Raw genomic sequence first — 27,398 nt, 5'->3', positions numbered from 1 at the left:
TCTGTAGGTAGATTGGAGGCGTTCCTTTATCACCACTGATGTTAATCCTTACTATGATTCATTTGTCAGGTGGCAATTTTTAACATTAAGAGAAAGAAACAAAATTAAATTTGGGAAACGGTGAGTTTGTTTACATTCATGTAATGCAGCAATAATCATATAATATCTATTATAATTTGGTTTCCTTTAACCAGCTTTTCCTTTGTCTCTCTATTTTTGTAATTTTGTTGTTACTGTTCTTTTTTTTTCTCAGCAACCTTTTATTTAAGGAATACAAACTTCATGCATTTCATAAATGCAACTTTAGGAATATAATGATTGTTCCCACCATACCCACCCTCCTACCCACACTCCCAACCCTCTTCCTCCTCCCTCTCCTATTTCCATTCTTATTTTTTACTAAGATCTATTTTCAATTTATTTTATACACATATGATTAACTCTATACTAAGTAAAGAGTTACACAAATTGTATGAAAAAAAAAAACTTCCTCAACACTTGAGGCAAAGGCTGCTCAAAGTCATTGCATCTTGAGGTGTTAATTTCTCTTCTGTAGATTACCTCTTAGGAGCTCTATTAGTCATCACAGATCCAGGAGAACATATTGTATTTATCCTTTTGGGACTGGCTTATTTCACTCAGTATGATGTTTTCCAGTTTCATCCATTTTGTTTCAAATGACAGGATTTCATTTTTTATTTTTTTACCACTCTGTGGTATTTCATGGTGTATGTATCCCATAATTTCTTTATTCAGTCTTTAATTTATGGCCATTTGGGTTGATTCCATGTCTTAGCTGTTGTTAATTAAGCTGCAATAAACATGGGGGTACAGATAACTATTTTATATGATGAATCATTTCCCTTGGGTAAATTCCAAGGAGAGGGATGACTGGGTCATATGATAGGTCTATATTCAGATTTCTCACGTATCTCCATACTGTCTTCCACGTGGCTGTACCAATTTACATTCCCCCCAATAATGGATTAGGTTACCTTTTTCCCCACATTGTTGCCAACATTTGTTGTTTGTTGATTTCTGTATGGAAGCCATTCTAACAAGGGTGAGGTGAAACCTCATTGTGGTTTTGATTTGCATTTTCCTGACAGCTAGTGATCCTGAGCATTTTTTCATGTGTCTGTTGGCTATTTGGATTTCCTTTTTGAGAAATGCCTCTTTCAATCATTTGCCCATTTCTTAACTGGGTTGTTTGTTTTCTTGTTGAGTTTCTTGATCTCTTTATATATTCTGGTTATTAATCCTTTACAGTTACTTAGTTTGCTAATAATTTCTCCCATTCTTTCGATTGCCTCTTCACTTTGCTGCGTGTTTCTTTTGCAGTGCAGACGCTTCTTGATTTGATGGAATCCCGTTTGTCAGTTTTGACTTTGATTGTTTTTGCCTCTGGTCTTTTCCAAGAAGTTTTTGCCTATGCCAATGTCTTGCAGGGTTTCCCCAATGTTTTCTAGTATTTTGATGGTATTGGGTTATAGATGGCCCAAGTGTTTGGTTTCCTGCCAAATATGTGGGAGACGTGGCTGAAGCTCCTGGCGCCTGGCTTCTGCCTGGCCCAGCACTGACTCTTGTGGCTACCTGGGAGATAAACCAGTGGATGGAATGTTTTTTTATTTCAGTGTCTCTCCTTCTCTCTCTGTAACGCTGACTTTCTTTTTTCTTTTTTCTTTTTTTTTGACAGGCAGAGTGGACAGTGAGAGAGAGAGACAGAGAGAAAGGTCTTCCTTTGCCAATGGTTCACCCTCCAATGGCGCCGGCCTTGTAACTCTGACTTTCAAAGTAAATAAGTCCCGCCGGCGCCGCGGCTCACTAGGCTAATCCTCCACCTTGCGGTGCCGGCACACCAGGTTCTAGTCCCAGTTGGGGCGCCGGATTCTGTCCCGGTTGCCCCTCTTCCAGGCCAGCTCTCTGCTGTGGCCCGGGAGTGCAGTGGAGGATGGCCCAAGTCCTTGGGTCCTGCACCCTATGGGAAACCAGGATAAGAACCTGGCTCCTGCCATCGGATCAGCGCGGTGCGCCAGCCGCAGCGCACAGGCTGCGGCGGCCATTGGAGGGTGAACCAACGGCAAAGGAAGACCTTTCTCTCTGTCTCTCTCTCTCACTGTCCACTCTGCCTGTCAAAAAAAAAAAAAAGTAAATAAGTCCCACAAAAAGATGTTAGGAGTAATCTTCCTAAGTAGGGTAAAACTTAAGGATATTACAGTAATATTTGTCACTTATTATTTTTTAGGTATACCATTTATTCTCCAAAAGATGGACAGCCTTGCATGGATCATGACAGACAAACTGGAGAGGTAATTAGTTATGATGTAGAGTAGTTATTATAATCATTTTTAATATGGCCATGGAGTTTAGGAAATAGATCAAAAACCTAAACAAAGCTTCTTTCAGTACTGAAGTGTCTAGTTATATTATTCTGTTAAGTGATGGGTATGTAGTGGGAGATAGAATATCATTATAGGCACCTATGTCTTGTCTAGGGCCTTACAGTTCTAAGGGTGGTCCATCTACCAATAGCATCATGTTGTCACTGAAAAACACTTGAGCCTCATTGTTGAGCATCATACCAGAGTTGCTGAATTAAAACATCTGGGCGGTGTGGCCCAGGAGCCTGTGCTTCTACAAGTTCTCAGTGTGTTTCATATGCACACTCATGTTTGAGAAGGACCATTTGGAATATACATAGCTCTAGAAAGAGTCTGAGAAAGGTAATGAGCTATGTGGCTAACTTTATTATACATAGATTTCATTTATCCTTCCTTTGATAATATGCCTGCTTGCTTATTCTCAAAGTGCTTCTAGTCATGCATGACATTAATTCACTCTATATTCTTGTGGCACTTTTTTTTTTCTTTATTTATTTGAAAGGTAGAGTTACAGAGAGAGAGAGGGAGAGACAAAGGGAGGAAGATCTTCCGTCTGCTGATTCACTCCCCAAGTGACTGCAATAGCCAAGTCTGGGCCAGGCTGAAGCAGGGAGCCTGGAACTCTATCCAGGTTTTCCAAGTGGGAGGCAGGGACCCAGGAACTTGAACTATCATCTTCTGCCTCCCAGGTATAAATTACTGGGAAGCTGGAATGAGAAGCAGAGTTGGGACTTGGACGCAGGCACTTGGATATGAGTTGATGGTGGTGTCCCATATGTCATTTTAACCTTCGTGCCCTGTGCCTGCTCCATTTTCAGAGTGTTTCTGGTGTTTCTATTCATTACCTCACATATTCTTCATGACAGTCCTGTGTGAAACATGGCATAATTATTTTCAGATAAGGAAAGAAAGGCTCAGAGAAATTCTTACTCCCTTGGGTCAAGCTGTTTGTAAGGGAATATGCTCTGTGTATCATCTGATGCCTGGCTCAGCGTATGTTTGTCAAGACTGTACTCTGAGACCTGCCCTGGGGGACAGGATTGGTTTTGGTTGTATCTTCTAACTGCTACTTTGGTTGATTACTATAAAGTTTTTCCTGTGCGATAGATTTCCATTTGGATGTGCTCAGCACACCACTAGCAATCTTCATTGTAAGAAAGAATTACTCTAATGCACAAATCCATGTAGAAATTTGGATCGTATCTTTCATTAGTAGGTTTAATCTAGGTTTTTTCCCCTCTCACTTTGTTTGTTTGTTTTTGTTTATTGGTTTAGGGTGTTGGACCTCAGGAATATACTTTAATCAAACTGAAAGTGCTTGAGCCATACCCATCCAAATTAAGGTTGGTTTGCCAAAGAGTTACTACTTTACCATTTCTGAATGATAGTTGTGATAGATCCACAGCATTTGTAACACAAATATGCATTTCTTCTTCTTAGTGGCCTAAAAGGTAAAAATATCTTTTTGGTAGCTGCTACTCTCAGACCTGAGACCATGTTTGGACAGACCAATTGTTGGATTCATCCTGATGTGAAGTATATTGGATTCGAGACAGTGAATGGTGATATTTTCATCTGTACCCAGAGAGCAGCCAGGAACATGTCATACCAGGGATTCACCAAAGACAACGGAGTGGTGCCTGTTGTTAAGGAATTAATGGGGGAGGTAAGTTGAAAGCAGTTGAATTTAGAGGAAAATTTTAACAGGGAAGCTTCAGAAAAGAATATTTTAAAGAACTTTTAAATTGAAGTCTGTAAGAGGTGTTCAGAAAGTTCATTGAAAATGTGTTTTATGAAAAAATTACATGAATTTAAACATTTTTTGCACTGAGATAAATTTATCTTTTCCATTTTCCACAAACTTATTCAGGTACACCTTACGTAGAGTAGAGTGTGTAAGTTCTAATTTGGTGAAGTGTGTAAGTTGTATAATTTGATGCATTGTTATATGTGTATACACTTTTGTATGTACCACCCAAATCCAGCTATAGCACAGTTCCAGTGCCCCAAGGACTCTCTCATGTCCATTTCATACTCAGTACTCACGCTGTCCTCCAAATCAGTCATTGTTCTTTTTTTTCTCTTTTTTTTTTTTTAAAGATTTATTTATTTATTTGAAATTCAGAGTAACACAGAGAGAGGAGAGGCAGAGAGAGAGGTCTTCCTTCCGATGGTTCACTCCGCAGTTGGCTACAACGGCCGGAGCTATCTGATCCAAAGCCAGGGCGGGTGCAGGGGCCCAAGGACTTGGGCCATCTTCTGCTGCTTTCCCAGGGCACAGCAAAGAACTGGATTGGAAGTGGAGCAGCTGGGTCTCAAATCAGCGCCCATATGGGATGCTGGCGCTTCAGGCCAGGGCTTTAACCCGCTGTGCCACAGCGCTGGCCTCAGTCATTGTTCTGACTTCACCAAAAGTTAGTTTTTGAACTTAGATCTATATGCTATTTAGAATTTTTAGAATTATATTCTGTGTCCTTTTCAACATTATGTTAGATTCATTTGGGTAGGTAGGAGACATTCTTTTTTTGTTGCTCTGTAATATTGTATTATTGTATCACTAAAACTCTGAGTGTGTGTGTGTGTTTGTGTGTTTTAAGATTTATTTATTTATTTAAAAGAGTTAGAAGGGGAAAATCAGAGAGATACATATTCAATCCACTGGTTCATTCCCTAGATGACTACAATGGCCGAGGGTGGTCCAGGCTGAAGGCAGGAGCCAGGAGATTATTCCAGGCCTCCCACATGGATAGTAGGGGCCAAAGCCACTTGGGCCATCTTCTGCTGCTTTTTCCAGGCCATTGACAGGCAGCTGGATCAGAAGTGGAGTAGCTAGGACACAAACCAGTGCCCATATGGGATGCCGTTGTGCAGGTGATCACTTTACCTGCTGTGCCGCAATGCTGGCCTCTAAAATTGTATTTTTACATCTTATATTTCTACTCATTTAAGTTTCTGGTTGAAAAATACAGCCCAGCTGCATTAGACATATTATCTCCTGAGCGATAATACCTGTCTTCCTGGTAATACTGAATTTGGACTATGGCTTTTTTTTTTTTTTTCCTGAAAAGAAAGTCTTAATTGATGTTAATTAAATCTAGATGGTTATAGTTCTTACCCATGCAGTTTACCTACTACTTAATAATTATTTCTGAGTGTGCTTTTTTTCATTTGATGAATATTGATGTTTGGTTAAAATAACCTTGTTTTTTAAAATTTATATTTTTATTTGAAAGACAGAGTGACAGAGGGAGAGACAGAAATCTTCCATTCGCTGGTTACTACCCAAATGTCCACAACAGACAGGCTGATGCCAGGATCCAGGAACCCCATCAGAGTCTCCGATGGGTGTTTTGAACCATCTTTTGATTTTCTCAGGCTTTCTAGAGCACTAAACTGGAAGTGGTATAGCTGAGATTTGAACCAGGTGCTTTGATGTGGGAGGCGAGTGTCCCAAGTGGTGGCTTAACCCTCTATACCACAATGCCCACCCTAAAATAATCTTTTTAATGAAAAACATGAATAGAGTACTTTCTTAGCTTAGTTCTTCTTTTATATTGAACATCTGTTTTATATTTATTTTATAAACATGTATTTTGTTTAGATTGCTATATATGGATAAGCCTCAAAATTCCAGACACGGAATTATAGAAAACATACCTGTCTGTTCACCCTTCTTGAGGTGTTCAGTTATATCTGTGATTTGTGTATCCTTCCAGGATATTTCATGAATATACAAAGAAATGCATATGTATTATTTTCTGTTTGTTTTGTTTTAGCACCATGGCAATATACTTTGTACATATTGTGCTGCAACTTGATTTCTGTTAACTTCTTGGCAATCATTTTATCAGAATGTAAAATTTCTCTGTTACTTTTGAACATTTATGTAGTATTCCATTGTTTGGCTATACCACAACTGTAACTTTTTTTCCATTAATAAATGTTTGGATTGTTTCCTGTGGTTTTCTTTTAGGCATAGTCTGCCATATCTTAGTAGTTCCTATTGTTGGAGTTTTGTCAGAGGTTTTTGACATCATTATTCCCATCACATTTTTCCTGATGTTAATACATTTTCTTTCTATGTTAATTCTAGCAAATTCTAGAGGAAATAGATGTTATAATTTAAAAAATAGCTTTCAACATTTAAATATGTTATATCACTGTCACTCATATGACTGCATATACTATAAAGAAAACTTGTACATAGGCTTAAAATGGATGGCCTTTTGTGAGACACTGAGCGGAATGGTAAAGGGTATTCCTCAGCTAGAGCAAGCAGCTGCAGACTGTTGGCATATGAGAATGTGGGTCTGATACTGCTAGATCATCTGAATATTTTTTGATAGAAATTAGAATTATCTTTCCCTCAGTTCGTATGGATATTTTTCATTTTAAATGAGTAGTAGTCCATCTTTTTGATGTAGCATCTTTCATTAAATCAATTTTCTATTTCTGAAAGCTTTAATTGTTTTCAGGTTTTGCTAGTGTAATTAGTACTGGACAGACTTAAAGAAAAAATGAAATTTAAAAAAAATTTATTTATTTATTTGGAAGTGAAAATTACAGAGAGAGAGATCTTCTGTCTGCTGGTTCACTCCCCAAATGGCTGCAACAACCAGGGCTGAGCCAGGTTGAAGCCTGGAGCTGGGAGCTTCTGGATCTCCCACATGGAGGCAGGGACCCACGCACAATTGCTGGCTTCTTGAGGCTTAAAATATTAATGTTGTTTTAAATTCTAATAGTTCCAAATAAATTTCTTTACCTTTTATTTGATCTTGTTCTTCTGCAGGAAATGCTTGGGGCATCACTTTCTGCACCTTTAACATCCTATAAAGTGATCTATGTTCTCCCAATGCTCACGATTAAGGAGGATAAAGGTAAAGTGTTTGCTTATTTTTAGAAATGCTTTGACATTCACATTCTGACTTGTATTAGTTAATTCCACACTTCCTTTTGTAAGGCACTGGTGTGGTCACAAGTGTTCCTTCTGATTCTCCTGATGATATTGCTGCCCTCAGAGACTTGAAGAAAAAACAAGTAAGGATCTGAATTTCTTTTTTTTTTTGGAATTATTTTATTGTACTTGAAAGAGTTACGGAGAGAGTTAGAGCCAGAGAGAGAGGTCTTCCATTCTGCTGGTTCACTCCCCAAATGATCGCAATGGCCAGAGCTGAGCTGATCCGGAGCCAGGAGCCAGGAGCTTCTTCCTGGTCTCCCATGCTGGTGCAGGGGCCCAAGGGCTTGGGCCATCTTCTGCTGCTTCCCAGGCCATAGCAGAGAGCTGGATCGGAAGAGGAGCAGCCGGGATTTGAACCAGTGCCCATATGGGATGCTGGCACTGCAGGCTGGGGCTTTAACCCACTGCGCCACAGCACCAGCCCCAGGAGCTGAATTTCATGTTATTCCTCTTCATAATCTCATTGGCTACGTACAGCTGTAGTAAGGAACTAGGCTAAAATGCTAGACATTTTTCTCTCAACTTCTATCTGTAACCAGTTTTTTAATGTTTATATGTTTTCTGTGATTAAAAATGAAGTTAATGTTACATTGAATTGTGAAATGTGAAAAAATTTTTGGGTACTCATATTTTCATCGTTTTAAATGGGAATATGAATCTCAGTTTAAGTGTTGTGTGCATGTATGTCTGCATTTTTGCTTTTCACTGTATGGTTTCCTCATTTAAGTTGTCACTATAACTCAAGCTTTTGAGTTTTTTTTTTTTTTTGACAGGCAGAGTGGACAGTGAGAGAGAGACAGAGAGAAAGGTCTTCCTTTGCCGTTGGTTCACCCTCCAATGGCCGCCATGGCCGGCGCGCTGTGGCTGGTGCACTGCGGCTGGCACATCGTGCTGATCCGAAGGCAGGAGCCAGGTGCTTCTCCTGGTCTCCCATGGGGTGCAGGACCCAAGCACTTGGGCCATCCTCCACTGCACTCCCAGGCCACAGCAGAGAGCTGGCCTGGAAGAGGGGCAACCGGGACAGAATCCGGCGCCCCGACCGGGACTAGAACCTGGTGTGCCGGCACCGCTAGGCGGAGGATTAGCCTGTTGAGCCACGGCACCGGCCAAGCTTTTGAGTTTTAAAAGGTCACAAATTCCTTCTTGAGGTATTTAGTAAAGTTGAAAAGTTGCTCTGTGTGGAGAGAACAAATAATAGTTTAAAAAAGTTTGGAAATTGCTTTTTTTTTTTTTTTTCATAATTCTACTTGCAAAGTGTTGATCATAATGTTAACTGGACAATTTTTTTTGTAGGCCTTACGAGCAAAGTATGGAATTAGAGATGATATGGTCTTGCCATTTGAGCCTGTGAGTACCCAGATATTCCACACTGTTGACATTGGTTTCCTTATCAGAGTGAAAAAAAGAGCTAACATGTTTTGCTTGTAACGAAATTAAATAATTGGTAGAGTATGAAAATAGGGATTTGTTCACTTTCTTTTTTTGTTTTTTCTTTTTTTTATTTGACAGGTAGAGTTATAGACAGTGAGAGGGAGAGACAGAGAGAAAGGTCTTCCTTCCGTTGGTTCACTTCCCAAATGGCCACTATGGCCAGCGCTGCACCAATCCAAAGCTAGGAGCCAGGCACTTCTTCCTGGTCTCCCACGCGGGTACAGGGGCCCAACCACTTGGGCCATCCTCCACTGCCCCCCCCCTCCCCGGGCACAGCAGAGAGCTGGACCAGAACCTGGTGCCCATGTGGGATGCCGTAGCCACAGGTGGAGGATTAAACAAGTGAGCAACTGCACCGGCCCTAATTTCTTTTTTAAAGATTTACTTATTTATTTGAAAGGCGGAGTTTCGGGGTGGGGGGGGTCTTCCATCCGCTGGTTCATGCCCCAAATGGCCACAGATGGCCAGCCTGGGCCAGGAGGAAGCCAGGAGCCAGGAGCTTCTTTTGATCTCCTGTGTGGGTACAGGGACCCAAGCACCTGGGCCATCCTCTGCTGCTTTCGCAGGCGCATTAGCAGTGAGATAGATCAGAAGTGAAGCAGGTGAGGCTTGAACCACTGTCCATTTGAGATGCTGGTGGTGGTGGTGCAGGCTGTGGTTTTAACCCCGTATGCCATACTGCTGGCTCCAATAAGTATTTTCTTACTGTAACCTGGCACCTGAAGTTCTGGTAAGAACAACTTCCTTTTTTTTTTTTTTTTTTTTTTTTTAAGATATATTTGTTTATTTGAAAGGCAGAGGAAGAGAGACAGAGAATGATCTTCCATCTGCTGAATCACTTCCCAAATGGCTACAACAGACAGAATTGGGCCAGCCCAAAACCAGGAGCCAGGAGCTCCATCCTGGTCTCCCACATAGGTGGTAGGAGCTTGTGCACTTGGGCTGTCTTCCTCTGTGTTCCTAGGCACATTAGCAGGGAACTGGGTCATTAGTGGAGCAGCCAGGACTTGAACTGGCACTCTGATTTATTTTGCCAGTTTTGCACTCAGGGAGGAACTAAGCCCACTGTGCCGCAACACCAGGCCTGACAAAACAGCTTTTTAGCATCACTAGTTTATAGTAGCTTGTTTTGTGACTGTGACCAGTTTCTTGGCTTCTAAAGACAATATTTTGCCTTATTACTCATGAATGTTTATTTGTAACCTTAATAACTTTAAAAAAATCCCATACAGCTCTGTTTTATGCTTCTTATGTTTTCATATTAGTGCCTTCAAGAGAAGAGGAAGTTAAATTAGTAGCAAAAAACTTTGATGAAGAACCCAGAGAACTTAATTAAAAGTAGAACAGGGTCCTCGACAAAATTAATTGTTGACATCAATATGCTAGTTTCAGCCTTAGTTAACTAATTATATACTGGTGGAGGATTTAGAGCTGGGCATGGTGTGTGGTTGGGGAAAGACATTGTAGGGCTAGGTTTACTGAGGAGGAGGCCAGAGGCGTGTTTGGAAGTTTAGTCCCTCTGTGATTGCTGCCTGTGTGGCACTGCCTACATGATACATGAAAGTTGAAGTGATGCTCATTGGACTTCAGAAGCAAAAGGACTGGACTTCCAGGGCTGTTCCTGTGTTCATCAGTATGAGTAGGTTCTTCACATTGTTGTCTGCAGGTGCCAGTCATTGATATCCCTGGTTTTGGAAATCTTTCTGCTGTAACACTTTGTGATGAATTAAAAATTCAGAGCCAGAATGACCGAGAAAAACTTGCAGAAGCAAAGGAGAAATTATATCTAAAGGGATTTTATGAAGGAGTAAGTAATAGTTTTATTGTTTTTATGTGATTTACTCCATGCTATGTGATTTTCTTCTTAACATTTTAGAAAAATACAGAAAAATTCAACCTAGTTTCAGCTATCCATTGGTTTGAGAGAAATTAATATAAAATTGTGTCTTCTTTTTCCAGATTTCTGTTCAAAAGCATTTACAAAAATTACATTTCAGTAATCTTTTAAGGAATGAATGAATTTCTTGAGCAGATATTTCTAATTAGTTTATGTTTTATAGTGCACTCCAAAGGTTTATTGCAGGGAGAATTTCTAGTCCCTTCTTTGCTTTTAATTAAAGAGTTCCTTTTTTAACTTAAGCAGTTTCAGTCTATCCGCTAATTTACATGTTAATGCCAGTAAATGCTAGGTGAGCACAACAAATATACTCTCAACTCTTTTCAGCTCTGAATTTATTAATGTGGGAAAGATTTCTGTGGAGAATAGATGAGGCTAGAGAAAGTAAATATTAAGCTAAATTGTTAGCTGCTTGAGGTTCAAATGCAGATTTTTTTAAAGGCACCAATGAGCCTGCTTTTTATTTTTATCTTTCCTTCATTTCTCTGGATAAGCAAGGATAAATTAAGTCTTTTTTTATAATACATTTTTTTTTAAGATTTATTTATTTATTCGAAAGAGTTACACAGAGAGAGGAGAGGCAGAGAGAGAGAGGTCTTCCATCCACTGGTTCCCTCCCCAGATGGCCGCAATGGCCAGAGCTACGCCAATCTGAAGCCAGGAGCCAGGAGCTTCTTCCGGGTCTCCCATGCGGGTGCAGGGGCCCAAGGACTTGGGCCATCTTCTGTTGCTTTCCCGGGCCATAGCTGAGAGCTGGATCAGAAGTGGAGCAGCTGGGTCTCAAACCGGCACCTATATGGGATGCTGGTGCTTCAGGCCAGGGTGTTAACCCACTGCACCACAGCGCCGGCCCCAGTTAAGTCTTTTGAAATTGACATTTATATTGTGGGTGGTAATGAGAGCTAATACTTATATAGTGTGTATATATTAACTTATCTATTTATCAAATTAATTACATTAGGTAGGCATTGTTATTTTCACTTTCAGGGTGAAGAAATTGAGGCACAAAGAGATTAAGTAATTTAACAAAAGATTAATTAGATAGATAGTCTGTAGCAGAACTGGGATTCAAACTGGACAGCTTGGCTGCAGGTTTATTGCAGAGGCAGAGAGAGAGAAATGCCCACCTAAGTCAGGACTTGGAACAGGTTGAAACCGAAAGCTAGAAACTCAATCCAGGTTTCCCCCATGAGTACTTGGACCCAACTAGAAACATCACTGCATTAGCTGGAAGCTGGGGTTGGAAGTGGAACTGGAACTTGAACCTAGGCACTCTGGTACAGGATGTGGGCATCCCAAGCAGCATCTCACCTGCTGCACCAAACACTAGTCCCACGATCTCTTTTCTTTTTTCTTTGCTTTTCTTTGCTTTTCTTTGCTTTTCTTTGCTTTTCTTTCTTTCTTTCTTTCTTTCTTTCTTTCTTTCTTTCTTGCTTGCTTGCTTGCTTGCTTGCTTGCTTGCTTGTTTGCTTGCTTGCTTGCTTTCTTGCTTGCTTGCTTGCTTGCTTGCTTGCTTGCTTTTTGACAGGCAGAGTGGAGACAGAGACAGAGACAGAGAAAAAGGTCTTCCTTTGCTGTTGGTTCACCCTCCAATGGCTGCCATGGCCGGCGCTCTGCGCTGATCCGAAGGCAGGAACCGGGTGCTTCTCCTGGTCTCCCATGGGGTGCAGGGCCCAAGCACTTGGGCCATCCTCCACTGCACTCCCGGGCCACAGCAGAGAGCTGGCCTGGAAGAGAAGCAACCGGAACAGAATCCGGCGCCCCGACCAGGACTAGAACCCGGTGTGCCCGCGCCGCAGGCGGAGGATTAGCCTATTGAGCCCCAGCGCCAGCCTCGATCTCTTTTCTTAACCACTATACCATAATGATCATTAAATGTTGCTTTATAATGATTGAATAGCCATAAAGCATTTTGGTATGTTAGTACTTTGGAGGGTCAAAAAGAATGTGTGTAGTTAGGGAAAGTTTTGGGAGTAGATGCAAAGTAAATTTTAATTATTTTATGTTTTTTCCCCTCTTCTCATCTTCTAGGTAATGTTGGTTGATGGATTTAGAGGACAAAAGGTCCAAGATGTAAAGAAGACCATTCAGAAGAAGATGATTGACACCGTATGTGATAGGCTGTGCTTAAAGGCTGTTTAATGAGAAGAGCTTTTAGTTAATAGACTTTATAGTGCTACCAGCAGTGAGTTCTGTGACTGGAGCTCCATTAAAGATAGCACATAATTGTGTGCAGAAAACAGACCTATTTGGCATTCATTTAAGTTGAATATCCCACTTACAGTGTAGGTGAAGGCAGTGTTTTGAAGTTGCCAAGTGCAGTGCACATACTGAGAACTTGGATGATCCTTTCTGGCAGTGGCCATTTGATGTATGTATGTATGTATGTAAGTATCTATCTATTCAAAAGGAAGAGTGGAAGAAAGAGGGATAGAGAGCTTTTCCATCAGCTGGTTCACTCCTCAAAACAACACTACAGCCAGGTCTGGGCCAGGCCAAAGTCAGGATCCTGGAACTGTGTCCTGGTCTCCTGCATGGATGGCAGGACCCCAAGTAAGTGGGCCACGTTCCACTGCTTTCCCAGTGGAAGGTGAGCAGGAAGCTGGAGCAGAAGCAGAGTAGCCGAAATTCTAATTGGCACTCCACTATGGGATGCTGGTGTCACAGGTGGCAGCCCAACCTGCTGTGCCACAATACCAGCCCTTGACAGTGGCCTTTTCAGAACCTGGTAGAGGAATCACATGCCTTTCTGTGGTGCTTTTTACTTTTATTAATCCCCTCATCCCTCTATTTTTGTTTTCTCTTCTGTTAAACTATTTTAATTTTTGCTTTCTCACAATTGTACAGGGAGATCATGGTGTATCAGTTTATTATATAAAAAAGCAGATTCCTCTCTGTTCTTCCACATTCTGTTTAATTTCTCTTCCTTCGAGAGGTCTAATGCCAACCGCTTCAGTAATTTTAGTGTTGACCTTCATCTCTTTTCAGCATATCTCTAAATGCTTTAGTATGATTATTTTGATTTTGACTTTTTCTCAGGTTTAGGCGTCAGCCAATGCCTTCCTACTATGGAAGATCAACATCTAACTCCCCCATCTGTGTCTTCTCTAACATTATATATTTGTATATACTTTCTCATTCCTTGCCTTTCCAATGCAGTGCCATTCTAGCTTACGTTAGATTAATAGTCATTGTTTATATTTTTGTAACAGGACTCATTCACAATGTAGTGAGTGTATGGTGAGACTTTTTCTTTCCCAGTCTTTGGTTTTCCCTGGACTTAATACTTGTGTGTTTTTTTTTTTTTTTAATTTTTTTCATTATGTTAAATATACTTAACAATACTCTGTTCCAAACTCTGTCCTAATTAGGTATTTCATCTCTCAGTTTTTTTTTTGTTTGTTTGTTTTTTGTTTTTTAAAGATTTATTTATTTACTTGAAAGAGTTACACAGAGAGAGAAGGAGAGGCAGAGAGAGAGAGAGAGAGAGAGAGAGAGGTCTTCCATCCACTGGTTCACTCCCAAATTGGCCATAACGGCCAGAACTGCGCCGATCCAAAGCCAGGAGCCAGGAGCTTCTTCTTGGTCTCCCACGTGGATGCAGGGGACCAAGTACTTGGGCCATCTTCTGCTTTCCCAAGGAACTAATTTGGAGGTGGAACAATTGGGATGTGACCTGGCAGTACCTCCAGTACTGATGCTGGTATCACACGTAGTGGCTTAATGTGCTACACCGCAATCCCAGTCTGTGCTGTGTATGGTTTCTTTTTGAATCTACTGTTTGTGTGTACATAAACAATTTCTAATAACTCAGTTAAAAAAAAATCTACTTTGGGGACCAGTGTTGTGGTATATCAGGTGAAGCTACCGCCTGTCATGCTGGCATTTCATATGGGTACTGGTTTATGTCCTGGCTGCTGCACTTATGGTCCAGCTCCTTTTGGACTTTTGGTCCTTTCTCCTGGGAAAAGCAGAAGAGTATGACCCAAGTGATTGGGCCCTTGCTATTCACACGGGAGACCTGGATGGAGCTCCTGGTTTTGGCCTGACCTAGCCCTGGTCATTTGGGGAATGAATCAAGGGATGGAAGATCTCTGTCTCTTCCTTTCTGTCTCTAATTCTGATTTTCAAGTAAATAACTAAATACAAATTTTAAAAATCTACTTGGCATGAAAAATTTTCCAGTTAAAAAACAGTGTAGAATAGAATGGTGACTTCTTATGTGTCTGTCACCCAGCTTCAACGATACCAACTCAGGGCCAATTCAAGAACTTTTTACTGATTGACCCTTTTTTATAGGATGCCATTCTTGTTTCATGGATGTGAGAGCTTGATCTAATCTTGTTTTTCTGAGGAAGATTGGGTACACAAAGGAGCCTTTTGGCATATGGGTAGAGCTAGTCACTTGACTTCACCTGAGAGGGGGTCTAAAAAAGGACCACTGGGCCTTTGTGAAAGCTGTGATGTTAAGATTTTTTTCTATTTACTCTTGAGTTTGTTAAATTTTCCCACAGGAAATTGAGTGTCTGACTTAACAGATCTGAATGCAAGAAGTTTTCTAGGACTGAGAACAAATATCTAGTGTGCTTTCACTTGTCCCCCTATTCTTATTGTGATGTTCATACCCTTGATTTTTTAAATTTTTTTTAAAGATTTTATTTATCTGAGATGCAGAGTTAGAGAGACAGAGAGAAACAACTTCCGTCTGCTGGCTCATTCCCCAAATGGCTACAATAGCTGGAGCCGCGCTGATCTGAAGCCAGGAGCTTCTTTTGGATCTCCCTTGTGGGGCAGGGACCCAAGCACTTGAGCCATCTTCCACTGCTTTCTCAGGTGCATCAGCAGGGAGCTGGACTGGAAGTGGACCAGCCATATGGGATGCCGGTACCGCAGATGGAGGTTTAACTTACTGTGCCACAGCAGCAGCCCAGAATCCCTTGATTTTGTTCTCTTCTTGAGATTCTTTGACCCTTTCCAGAGGAGAAATCTTTTGCGTTACGCTAGCATAGGGAGAGCAACTTCCCATTTGCAAGTTGTGGGATTAGAGTATCTGGGTTTCTAATCTCTTCTTTAAACCACTACAGTTGGTTCTCTTTCCAGCCTTGCTGTACTTCCTCTTTTAGAACTTACTATTTCTGTTTTACTTTTTTTTCAAAGATTTATTTATTTTATTTGAAAGGCATAGTTACAGAGAGGCAGAGGAAGAAAGAGAGAGAGTTCTTCCATCTGCTGCTTCATTGCCCAAATGGCTGAAATGGCTGGAGCTGCACTGATCGGAAGCCAGGAGCCAGGGGCTTCCTCTGGGTGTCCCATGTGGGTGCAGAGGCCCAAGGTCTTGGGCCGTCTTCCACTGCTTTCCCAGGCCATAGTAGAGAGCTAGATTGGAAATGGAGCAGCTGGGACTTGAACTGGCGCCCATATAGGATGCCGGCACTGCAGGCAACTGTTCTACTCACTAAGCCAAAATACCAGCACCCACAGCTATCTTTTTTTTTTTTTTTTTTTTTTTTTTAATAGGCAGGGAGAGGGAGAGACAGAGAAAAAGGTCTTCCTTTTTTCGTTGGTTCACCCCCAAAATGGCCGCCATGGCCGGCGCGCTGCAGCTGGTGCACTGCCTGATCCAAAGCCAGGAGCCAGGTGCTTCCTTCTGGTCTCCCATGTGGGTGCAAGGCTCAAGCACTTGGGCCATCCTCTGCTGCCTTCCCGGGCCTTAGCAGAGAGTGGACTGGAAGAGGAGCAACTGGGACAGAATCCGGCGCCCAAACCGGGATTGCCGGCGCCGCAGGCAGAGGATTAGCCAAATGAGCTGCGGCACGGGCCTCCTCAGAGCTATCTTAATGCCACTAATTCCTGACTCTTCATGGGGTTCCATAATGCAAACTGGATTGTATTTGCGTAGCTGTTTATTTCTGCTAAAACAATGATCACTCGTCCTCCTTTTTGTTTTTTTTTTTTTCTTTTTTTTTTTAATTTATTTATTTGAAAGTCAGAGTTACACAGAGAGGGGAGAGGCAGAGAGAGGTCTTTCATCCGCTGGTTCACTCCCCATTTGGCTGCAACAGCTGGAGCTGTGCTTATCTGGAGCCAGGAGCTTCTTCCAGGTCTCCCGCGCAGGGGCATGGGCCAAGGACTTGGCCCATCTTCTGTTTTCCCAGGCCATAGCAGAGAACTGGATGGGAAGAGGAGCAGCTGGGACTCGAACTGACACCCATATGGGATGCCAGCGCCATAGGCTGGGGCTTTAACCCACTGTGCCACAGCGCTGATCCCTGCTTTTTGGTTTTCAAAATTTGATACTTCTCCTTCTCCCATTTTTGTCCTTGTAGGTTCATGTTATTTAGAAAAACAAAACTGTTTTAGTCATTGGAATTTTAAGAGGGAGTTAAATGTGTATTTTTAGCTCACTGTTCAAACCAAAAAATTACAGCTATTTAAGTTCTTCAGTATGAAGAACTGCATTAAAAACACAGAGCAGTGAATCATTTTACAAAAAATACTATATTTTATTTAAAAGAATTATCCTTGCTTAAAATATCTGTGACTAATACAGTACACATAGAAGTATTTTTATTTTGTGAAAAATAATGGTCAGTTTTCTAGTAGGAATTTTTCATGTTAATCTTTAATAGCTAGATCTTCCATGCTTAATTTTTTTAAGACATTTATTCATTTGAAAGTCAGAGTTAAACAGAGAAAGGAGAGACAGAGAGAGAGAGAAGGTCTTCCATCTGGTGGCTCACTCTCCCAATTGGCTGCAACAGCTGGAGCTGCGCTGATCTGGAGCCAGGAGCTTCCTCTGGGTTTTCCACACGGGTGCAGGGGCCCAAGGACTTCGGCCATCTTTCTCTGCTTTCCCAGGTCACAGCTGAGAGCTGGATCAGAAGTGGCGCAGCTGGATCTCTAACTGGTACCCATGTGGGATGCCGGCACTGCAGGCGGTGGCTTTACCTGCTACGCCACAGCGCCGGCTCCATCATGTTTAATTTTTGAGTATATTTAAAGCAGTGGTTCTGTGTGCTTAATTTGCTATTTTCTGTGTGTGTGTTTTTGTTTTTTATTATTTTTTTTTTTATTACAGAGATAAAAAATTACCATAGGAAGCCTAACCTACAAGCCATAGAATGAGAAACTATTAGGCAGCTTTCACTTTTCACTGAAAGGAATAATTGTAGCTAGAGAAAGTGATCCATTTGCCAAACGTGCATGTGTTTTCATAAGCAAGTGTTTTATAGAAGGAACGGTAGATAAATTTGACTCTTAGAAGAGGGAAGACAGTGAAAATGCAAAGTTGTGTGGCATAGCATTTTTTAAAGTAATTTGTATCCTTGAGGAATGGAGATTGATTTGACAGTTATCTTATGTATTTTTATTTATTTTCATTTAGGGAGATGCATTTATTTACATGGAACCAGAAAAACAAGTGATGTCCAGGTCTTCAGATGAATGTGTTGTGGCTCTGTGTGACCAATGGTTAGTGTCTCCTATACCCAAAAAATTCCATCAGTCACTTTGCTCATTTCTGACTTAAAAAGAAAATAAATTTATCTTCTCCCAGGTACTTGGATTATGGAGAAGAGAACTGGAAAAAGCAGACATCACAGTGTTTGAAAAACATGGAAACGTAAGAGGAGACAGAGATGAGGGAAGGGAGAGGAGATGGGAAATATGGAGCATTATCAAAGTGAAGAGAGGCCCATGATCTTTTGTTTTCTTCTAGATTCTGTGAGGAGACCAGGAGGAATTTTGAAGCTACCTTAGGTTGGCTACAAGAACATGCCTGCTCCAGAACTTATGGTTTAGGTATGAAAGTATGAGGATTTTTTTGTTTGTTTGTTTTATTTGGATGATTGCCATATATACAGCAAATAGTCATTTTTACTTATCTCTCCTTTCTGCTAGTGTTTGCTGAATTGGTTTGGTTAGCAGGGTGGGGAACTAGGATGTGGTCCCCCACCATCACCTGGTGTTGTAAATAAGTCCTCTCCAGGCCACATAGCATTTATGGTGTGGCTTTCATAGAAAGACTTCAAAGTTTTTACTATTTTTTTTTTTAAGATTTATTTATTTATTTTAAAGATAGAGTTACAGAGAGGCAGAGAGAGAGAGGTCTTCCATCCGCTCTTTCACTCCCCAGATGGTTGCAACAGCTGGAGCTGTGCCGGTCTGAAACCAGGAGCCAGGAGCTTCTTCCGGGTCTCCCATGAGGGTTCAGGGCCCTAAGGACCTGGGCCATGTTCTACTGCTTCCTTAGGCCATAGCAGAGAGTAGGATCAGAAGTGGAACACCTGGGACTCAAACCGGTGCCCATATGAGATGCCGGCATTGCAGGTGGCGGCTTTACCTGCTAGTCCACAGCGCCATCCCTTACCATTTTGTTTCTACCATTTTTTTAATTTATTCAAGTAGATTTTAAATAGCTTTAAAAGTATCATAGCCCTCTTCTAGAAAAATGTAGGTTCCATAGATAGTCTCTTAGAGTCTGTGTGTGTTAATTTTCTAATTTTACTTTGCAGGCACTCGCCTGCCCTGGGACGAGCAGTGGCTGATTGAATCGCTCTCTGATTCCACCATCTACATGGCGTTTTACACAGTTGCACACCTGTTGCAGGGTGGTAACTTGCGTGGACAGGCAGAGTCTCCACTAGGCATCAGGTTGGTGAACAGATAAGGGGAAGGAGCATAGTTTGTTAGCAAGAGTTGCAGTCTTTTATTTACATATAGAAAACTTCCTTTTTTCTTATTTAATTTTCCTAGACTTCATTTAGCAGGATTTTGTTAAAATGGTCTTACTTCTTTACTGTTGAAATGAAGAAGATGAATAAGTAGTTCCTCTTCTATTATTATCTATTTTTCATTCTTATGGGAGCCTTTTATTCTTACTTGCTACAGTAACTATAATAAGAGGTTCCTGAAGTGGGCATTTGGTTCAGAGTTTTTTTTTTTTTTTTTTTTTTTTTTTTTTAAAGACTTATTTAAGTCAGAGTTACACAGAGAGAAAAGAAGAGGCAGAGAGAGAGAGAGAGAAGTCTTCCATCTGCTGGTTCACTCCCCAGTCGACTGCAACAGCCGTTGCTGTACCGATCCAAAGCCAGGAGCCAGGAGCTTCCTCTGGGTTTTCCATGTAGGTGCAGTGGCCCAAGGACTTGGGCCATCCTCTACTGTCGTCCCAGGCCACAGCAGAGAGCTGGATCAGAAGTGGAGCGGCTGGGACTTGAACCAGCACCCACATGTAGGCACTGCAGGCAGCGGCCTCACTTGCCAAGCCACAGGGCCGACCCTTGGTGCAGTGTTTAAGATGCAACTTGGGACACCCATCTCGCATATGGGGGTGCTTGTGTTTGAGTCCCAGCTCCACTTCTGATATCAACTTTCTGCTAATTCACACCTGTGAGGCAGCAGATGATGGCTCTGTTAGTTTGGTGCTGCCACCCTTGTGGAAGACTCAGATTGAGTTCTCAGCTCCTGACTTTAGTCTGACCCATCCTTGGCTCTTGTGGCCACTGGGAGAGTGAAACAACAGATGGGAGATCTGTCTCTTTCTCTCTGACTTCCAAATACATTTTAAAACATAAAAATTAAAGAAGAAAAAGATTCCTAATTCATGTTTAGATTAAAATTTTGATCCTTTCAATATATATATGTTATATATTATTACATATATATATATATATATGGCTTGTTTATTTTATTTTTTATACAGATCACAACAGATGACTAAGGAAGTTTGGGATTATATTTTCTTCAAGGATGCTCCATTTCCTAAGACTCAGATTCCAAAGGAAAAATTGGATCAGTTGAAGCAGGAATTTGAGTTCTGGTATCCTGTGGATCTTCGAGTCTCTGGCAAGGATCTTGTTCCAAATCATCTTTCATATTACCTTTATAATCATGTGGCTATGTGGCCAGAACAAAGGTAAATGCAAAAATAGATGTGGACTAGATTTACTGATTTTCAACAAAGATGTCTTACAGTTCCTAATATCTAAGAAATTATTATGGAAGATATAGATAGGTTTGCCAGTTACATTTTTTTTTTTTTCCTGTTAAGTGTATACTAAAGGATACTATCTGTTATATCCAGAAATCCTCATACCTGGTTTTGGCCACCAGTGCACATCTGTTTCATGTGTGCTGGTCATCGGCTTATAATCCATTTGACCCATTTGATGCAAAATTAAAGACAATTTAAGATAGGTCCTGGGAAGTTAGAAGTGAAGGGAATCTTTTCTTAAGAGTGGGGAGCCCCAAGATTCCAGCAGAACTTGATAGCAATGTGGGACTAACCAAGCTTTTTAAATACCATTTGTGTGCTCCAGAAGAATCCTTTCTTTTTGCCTAACCAGATGTGCTTCCACTTTTCCCTCAGGTTCCTCAGCTGGGGAAATAAATTCCCTCAGTCTCCTTCAATTTTATTTTATAAAATCCAATTTCCTATGACTTCTTGTATTTAGAGTAAGATTATATTTTGTTCTAAAGGAGAAAAACATTTTGAAGTAGAGGAATGAAATTGAGTATGGTTCTTATGTTATTTGCCATCCAGTTATTTTTCTCTATTGTTTAAAATGTGTTTTTAGAGAAATATGGTGTCTTCGAAATTCTTTTAATCATAAATTGAATCTTCTTCCTTTTTTACTAAGATTTTTATTAATCTTTGATCATCACAAGTAACTGGTAACATCAAGTGTTTATGCCATACACTGTACTGCTTACTTTAATTAACAGCTTTGACTTTGATTCTAACTTTTCAAAGAAGGTCTATCAATATCCACATTTTACAGGCAAGAAATCTTACTGAGTCATAATAAGGTCAAATGCGTTACCTAAAGCCACTGAAATAATTAATGGTAGAACCAGGATGCAAACCCAGAGGATCTGGCTCTAGAGCTCTTGCTTTCAGCCACATGATCTCAAATAATCTCATTATTAGAATGAGCAACTGGGGCCTGGCCTTGTGGTGTAAGTTGATCAAGTCACTGTACTATGCCAGCAGCCCAAATGGACACTAGTTCAAATCCCAGCTGCTCCACTTCTGATCCAGCTCCCTACTAATAGGAAAGCAGTGGAAGATGGCCCCAGTGGTTGGGTCCCTGCCTACCATGTCGTAGACCTAGGTGAAGTTCCAGGATCCCGGCTTCTGCCTGCTCCAGTACTGGCCATTGTGGCCATTTGGGAGTGAACCAGTGGATGCAAAATCGATTTCTCTATCTCTCTAACTCTGCCTTTAAAAACAAAATTTCAATTAAAAAAAAAGAGACATATAGATGGTTTGAAAATTCAAAGATAAAAAGTTAACAGTGAATTTATAGTTTCCCCCATACTGCTCTACTTCCCAAAGCTCATCATTGGTATTTGTTTCTTATACTTCCTTCTGGAAAAGTTGTTTATGCACATATCAGCATCAGAGATCTGTATTTTTTAATTTATATGAAAATACCTTATTGTATATGCTGTTCTGTCTCATAAGAATTTATGCTTTAAGTTCTTTTTACTTAATTTCTTTTATATCTGTCAAGATCCTGCCTATATTTTAGTTATGTCTTTATATGCCTGTATCATAGTTTATATAGCTGGTCCCTTGGTGGCTTTGTTTCCTGTTTTAAAAGGACTGTAGTAAATAATCCTTATACAATTGTTTTAATAAACTTGTGAAATTGTTGACACTTACCTTAAAAGTTTAAGCCTTAGCCATATCTTTAATTTTTATTTTCTGTCTTTAAATACCTACTTATGAAGTGACAAATGGCCCACAGCTGTGAGAGCAAATGGACATCTCCTCCTCAATTCTGAGAAGGTAAGACTCACTCCCGGCCAACGCCGTGGTTCACTAGGCTAATTCTCTGCCTGCGGCGCTGGCACTCGGGGTTCTAGTCCCAGTCAGGATGCTGGATTCTGTCCCGGTTGCTCCTCTTCCAGTCCAGCTCTCTGCTATGGCCTGGGAAGGCATTGGAGGATGGCCCAAGTGCTTGGGCCCTGCACCCGCATGGGAGACCAGGAGGAAGCACCTGGCTCCTGGCTTTGGATCGGCACAGCACGCTGGCCATACCGGCCATTTGGGGGGTGAACCAACGGAAGGAAGACCTTTCTCTCTCTCTCTCTCTCTCTCACTGTCTAACTCTGCCTTTAAAAAAAAAAAAAAAAAGAGAGAGAGAGAGAGACTCACTCCCTCTTAAGAATGTAAAATTTTTTTAAAGATTTTATTTATTTACTTGAAGTAGAGTTACAGAGAGGGGGAGAGTTAGAGAAAGGTCTTCCATCCATTGGTTTACTCTCCAAATGGACACAATGGCAGGAGCTGAGCCAACCCAAAGCCAGGAGCCAGGAGCTTCTTCTGGGTCTCCCACACGGGTGCAGGGGCCCAAGAACTTGGGTCATCTTCCACAGCTTTCCCAGGCCACAAGTAGTTAGGACATGAGTTAGGTACTCACGTGGGATGCTGGCATCTCAGGCAGAGGTTTAGCCTACTCTGCCACATTGCTGACTCCCCCCTCCTTTAAATTAATTAACTAATTTATTTGAAAGGCAGTGTTACAGAGAGACAGAGAGAGTGAGAGAGTAGTTCTTCCATCTGCTGGTTCACTCCCAAATGGCTGCAAGTGTTGGGGCTGGGCCAGGAAGAGGATTTAGGCGCTTTATCTGGGTCTCCCGTGTAAGTACAGGGGTCCAAGCACTTGGGCTATCTTCTGTTGCTTTCCCAGGCACGTTAGGAGTTGGATTAGAAGTAGAGCAGCTGGAATTTGAACCAGAGCCCATGTGGTATGCCAGCATCACAGGCAGTTGCTTAACACACTATACAACGCAGGCCCCCAAGAGAGTGCAGAATTGTGCAGAAGTTTTTTCAGGTTTAGAAAGTTGCACTTTGGGGTCCAAAGTTGCACCATGGTGTAGTGGGTAAAGCTTCTGGTTCATGTCCTGGCTGCTCCATTTCCCATCTAGCTCCCTGCTAATGTTCCTGGGAAAACAGCAAGGGATGGCCCAAGTGCTTGGGCCCCTACTTGCACCCAGGTAAGAGACGCAGAAGAAGCTCATGGCTTTGGTCTGCCCCAGCACTGGGCCATTGCAGCCATCTGGGGAGCAAACCAGCAGATTTAAGATCTCTATCTCTGTCTCTCTCTGTGTAACTGCCTTTCAAATAAATAAGTCTTCAAAAAAAGGTTTTTTTTAAAAGTTAAAAAAAGGAAGGTGTACCTTTTGTTCTTTTAATAAATAACATTAATCAGGGAGTTAAAAAGCCTTATATCTGAAACGTTTAAGAATAGCAGCATGAGCTAAATTTTTTTCTAAAATTGAACAAGTTGGGACTGATGCTGTGTGGCACAGCAAGTTAAGAGCGCTTTCAATGACAGCTTTCCCTGTGGGCAGTGGTTCAAGTCCTGGCTGCTCCTCTTCCAATGCAGCTCCCTGCTAATGGCCTGGGAAAGCTGTGGATGATGGCCCAAGTGCTTGGGCACCTGATACCCAGGTGGGAGACCCAGATGGAGTTCCTATCTGTGGCCGGGGGCCATTTGGTTAGTGAACTAGTGGATGAAAGAAAGATCTCTCTCTGCTTTCCCTCATCTCTCTGTAACTCTGCCTTTCCAATCAATCAGTAAATCTTAAAAAAAAAAAAAAAAAAGAACAAGTGGAGAAGACAGTATTAATCGAAGTGGGATACTGAGTGACAAAAAGTTGACACAAATTGTGATTGGTGTATAAAAGGAGAGCGAGAGAGACAATAGGGACAGAAGGTATAAAGATCTTAACATTGTGACCTGAGAGCTTTCTTACTATGTTGAGAAAATCGTTTGGTGTTTTTGTTTTTATACTATGATTGGTCCCTAAATTAGTAGAATAATAGAATTTGGAGTTTGTAGGAATTTTTTAATGCTTCTTCCCAGTATAATAGAGTTCTCTTTATATCATTTGTATTGCCACTACTGTTATTACCGCTAGGATGTGATTCTTTTCCAATTTAATTAATCAGTATCCTCAATCATATGGTAGAAATTTGACAGTGGCTTTGCTTGCCCCTACAATACCTTTGTGCAAATTAGGGCAGGGCACCCCTCAATTTAAAAAAAGTCTTATTTATTTTGCATTAAAAATTTTAATAGATTGAATGTATTACACCTCATGAATTTTGTTGTAAGCAGTGGAATATTATTGGTAAAAGAGTATCAAGGTTTTTTTTTTTTTTTTAAAGATTTATTTATTTATTTGAAAGGCAATGTTAAGAGACAGGGAAGAGAGTTGATCTTTTATCCATTGATTCCCTCCTCAGTTGGCCACAATAACTAAGGCTGAGCCAGGCTGAGCCAGGAGCCTGAAACTCCTTCTGGGTCTCCTACTTGGGAGCAGGGGTTCAAGGACTTGGGCCATCTTCTGCTGCTTTGCCAGGTGCATTAGAAGTAGAACAGCCAGGACACCAACTGGCACCCATATGGGATGCTGTTGTTGGACGCAGCAGCCTAACCCACTGTGTCACAATGCCTGTCCCAGTTTTTTAAGGATGTGTGGTATTTATAATCAGAATAGCTATGAATTTAGACAAATACCGGATTATAGGAATTGCAGTATGAAACATCAGATTCAGCCAGTCCCCTAATAGTAAAAGGAAATAGAAAGATTTATTTAATACTATCTGGGGGTGGGCATTTGGCACAGCAGTGAACACACTGCTTGGGATGTCCACATCCAAAGTCAGAATGCCTGAGTTTGAGTCCTAGCTTCACTTCCAATTCCAACTTTCTGCTAAGGAGCATCCTAGTGGGTAGCAGATGGCCCAAGTACTTGGGTCTCTGCCACCCATGTAGGAGACTTGGGTTGACTTCCTGGCCCTGGTTTCAGCCTGGCCCAGTAGCAGTTGTTGCAGACCTTTGGAGAGTGAACCAGCAGATGGAAGAGCTTTTCTCTCTCTGCCTTTCAACAAAAATAAAAATAAGTAACCAAAAAGAATATCTGTATGTAAGACTAGAAAAGAGCTGTTTAGAAGCATTGGCTATTTTGTGGATTTTGTTAGTTCAACTTTTGATTATTAAATTCATTTCTTTGTAAGTCAGAATAGAGCAATTATATATTAATCCTGTTGTAACATTTTCTTTGGTCCATCTGAACATTGCTGTACTCTGCTGGTTCTATTAGAGTGAGACACTATTTCCATGTAGTAGAATGATAGAATAATCTTGGTCTTTGGCATCAGCAGAGTTGTGTTAACAACATAAAGATTGCTAGACTGTGAATGGCGCCTGAGGTGTGCTGCACTAAGGCAGAGCACAACCTGAACAGTCAGTTACTGTGAATGTTAATTCCAGGAGGGTTCCTAAAATCCCATATCTAGGCCAGTCCCTGCTGAGCTAGTCCTTTCCATGTTTGAATGACTAATTGTTGTACAGCTCTCCCTTATGTAACCAGCTGAGGTATTGCAGAGTTTCAGTGGAATCACTCCACATGTCTAGTCTAGTTACCTGGGGGAATATAGGGTAATGGAAGTCACAGTGGGCTGAGTGGCAGACTGGAGCTCCTGTCCTGGTTTTGTCACTGATTAGTTGAATACTTCAAACAAGTCATTTTAAGGCTCATATTTTCACATTTCCAATTTATTTTTGTTTGTTTTTATTTAGTTAGGTTGATTTGGATTAGTTTATACGTGTTCTTATCAATGCCTGATTACTGACTTTGTGTTTTAGATGTCAAAATCCACAGGCAATTTCCTCACTTTGATGCAAGCTATTGACAAATTTTCAGCGGATGGTGAGTATGTTTTCTTTTTTTTTGGGGGGGGGGGGTTGAACTGACTTTATTATTCTGTAAATGTGAATTTTACAAAGCATTTTTATCATGAACGACTTTTTTTTTTTTTTTTTTTTAAGACTTATTTATTTGAGGGGCCGGCACTGTGGCTCAGTAGGTTAATCCTCCCCCTGTGGCGCTGGCATCCCATATGTGTGCCGGTTCGAGTCCTGGCTGCTCCACTTCGGATCCAGCTCTCTGCTATGGCTTGGGAAAGCAGTAGAAGATGGCCCAAGTGCTTGGGCCCATGCACCCGCACGGGAGACCCGGAGGAAGCACCTGGCTCCTGGCTTTGGATTGGCGCAGCTCCAGCGGTTGCAGCCATCTAGGGAATGAACCAACGGAAGGGAGACCTTTCTCTCTGTCTCTCCCTCTCACTGTCTGTAACTTTAGCTCTCAAATAAATAAATCTTTAAAATAAAGATTTATTTATTTGAAAGTCAAAATTATGGAGGGAGGGAGAGAGGGAGGGGGGAGAGGGAGAGAGAGAGAGAGAATCTTCCATTTCCTGATTGATTCCCCAGGTATCTGCAATGGCCAAGGCTGGGCCAGGCCGAAGTCAGGAACTAGGAGCTTTATCTGGGTCTCCTACATGGGTGCAGGGCCCCAAGCATTTGGACCATCTTCTGCTGCTTTCCTAGGCACATTAGGAGGGAGCTGGATTGGAAGTGGAGCAGCTGGGATTCGAACTGGCACCCATATGGGATTCGGGCACTGCAGATGGCGGTCTAACCTGCTATGCCACAGTGCCAGCCCCAAGTATGCATTTTTGTTACTACTGTTGCATAAAGTCTGATTCTTCTCACATGACAAAAGACAAGTTAAAATTGGTGCTTTAATTTTTTTTCCTTTTGCTTTAACAAAGATTAAAAATATTTAGGATGTCTTTGTGAATAAGCAGTATATACTGAAATTAAAATAGAATTGCTGACATGATCTGTTCACAGATTTGGGTTGTGACTCCTTC

At 41.3% G+C, this 27,398-nt stretch overlaps 1 protein-coding gene across 3 annotated transcripts in view; it reads left to right on the top strand.

Annotated features, from left to right (window-relative positions):
* Positions 1-27,398, top strand: part of LARS1 (leucyl-tRNA synthetase 1) — a 77,810-nt gene that overhangs the window by 27,936 nt on the left and 22,476 nt on the right. For all 3 annotated transcript variants that reach the window (XM_008255172.5, XM_089336027.1, XM_089336028.1), the window contains 16 exons: positions 8-120; positions 2,246-2,309; positions 3,657-3,724; positions 3,822-4,047; positions 7,171-7,258; positions 7,342-7,418; positions 8,632-8,685; positions 10,436-10,576; positions 12,698-12,775; positions 18,051-18,136; positions 18,222-18,287; positions 18,384-18,466; positions 19,180-19,318; positions 20,367-20,579; positions 22,400-22,457; positions 26,329-26,392. In XM_008255172.5, coding sequence (XP_008253394.4) covers positions 8-120; positions 2,246-2,309; positions 3,657-3,724; positions 3,822-4,047; positions 7,171-7,258; positions 7,342-7,418; positions 8,632-8,685; positions 10,436-10,576; positions 12,698-12,775; positions 18,051-18,136; positions 18,222-18,287; positions 18,384-18,466; positions 19,180-19,318; positions 20,367-20,579; positions 22,400-22,457; positions 26,329-26,392 — 1,618 coding nt within the window. The remainder of the gene's footprint in view (positions 1-7; positions 121-2,245; positions 2,310-3,656; positions 3,725-3,821; positions 4,048-7,170; positions 7,259-7,341; positions 7,419-8,631; positions 8,686-10,435; positions 10,577-12,697; positions 12,776-18,050; positions 18,137-18,221; positions 18,288-18,383; positions 18,467-19,179; positions 19,319-20,366; positions 20,580-22,399; positions 22,458-26,328; positions 26,393-27,398) is intronic.

The sequence above is a fragment of the Oryctolagus cuniculus genome, chromosome 6, assembly GCF_051225735.1.
Source record: "Oryctolagus cuniculus isolate XC-2025 breed Fujian yellow rabbit chromosome 6, ASM5122573v1, whole genome shotgun sequence".
NCBI classification, from domain to species: domain Eukaryota; kingdom Metazoa; phylum Chordata; class Mammalia; order Lagomorpha; family Leporidae; genus Oryctolagus; species Oryctolagus cuniculus.
The sequence above is the reverse complement of the archived record's forward strand: the minus strand, read 5'-3'. Positions and strand labels throughout refer to the sequence as shown.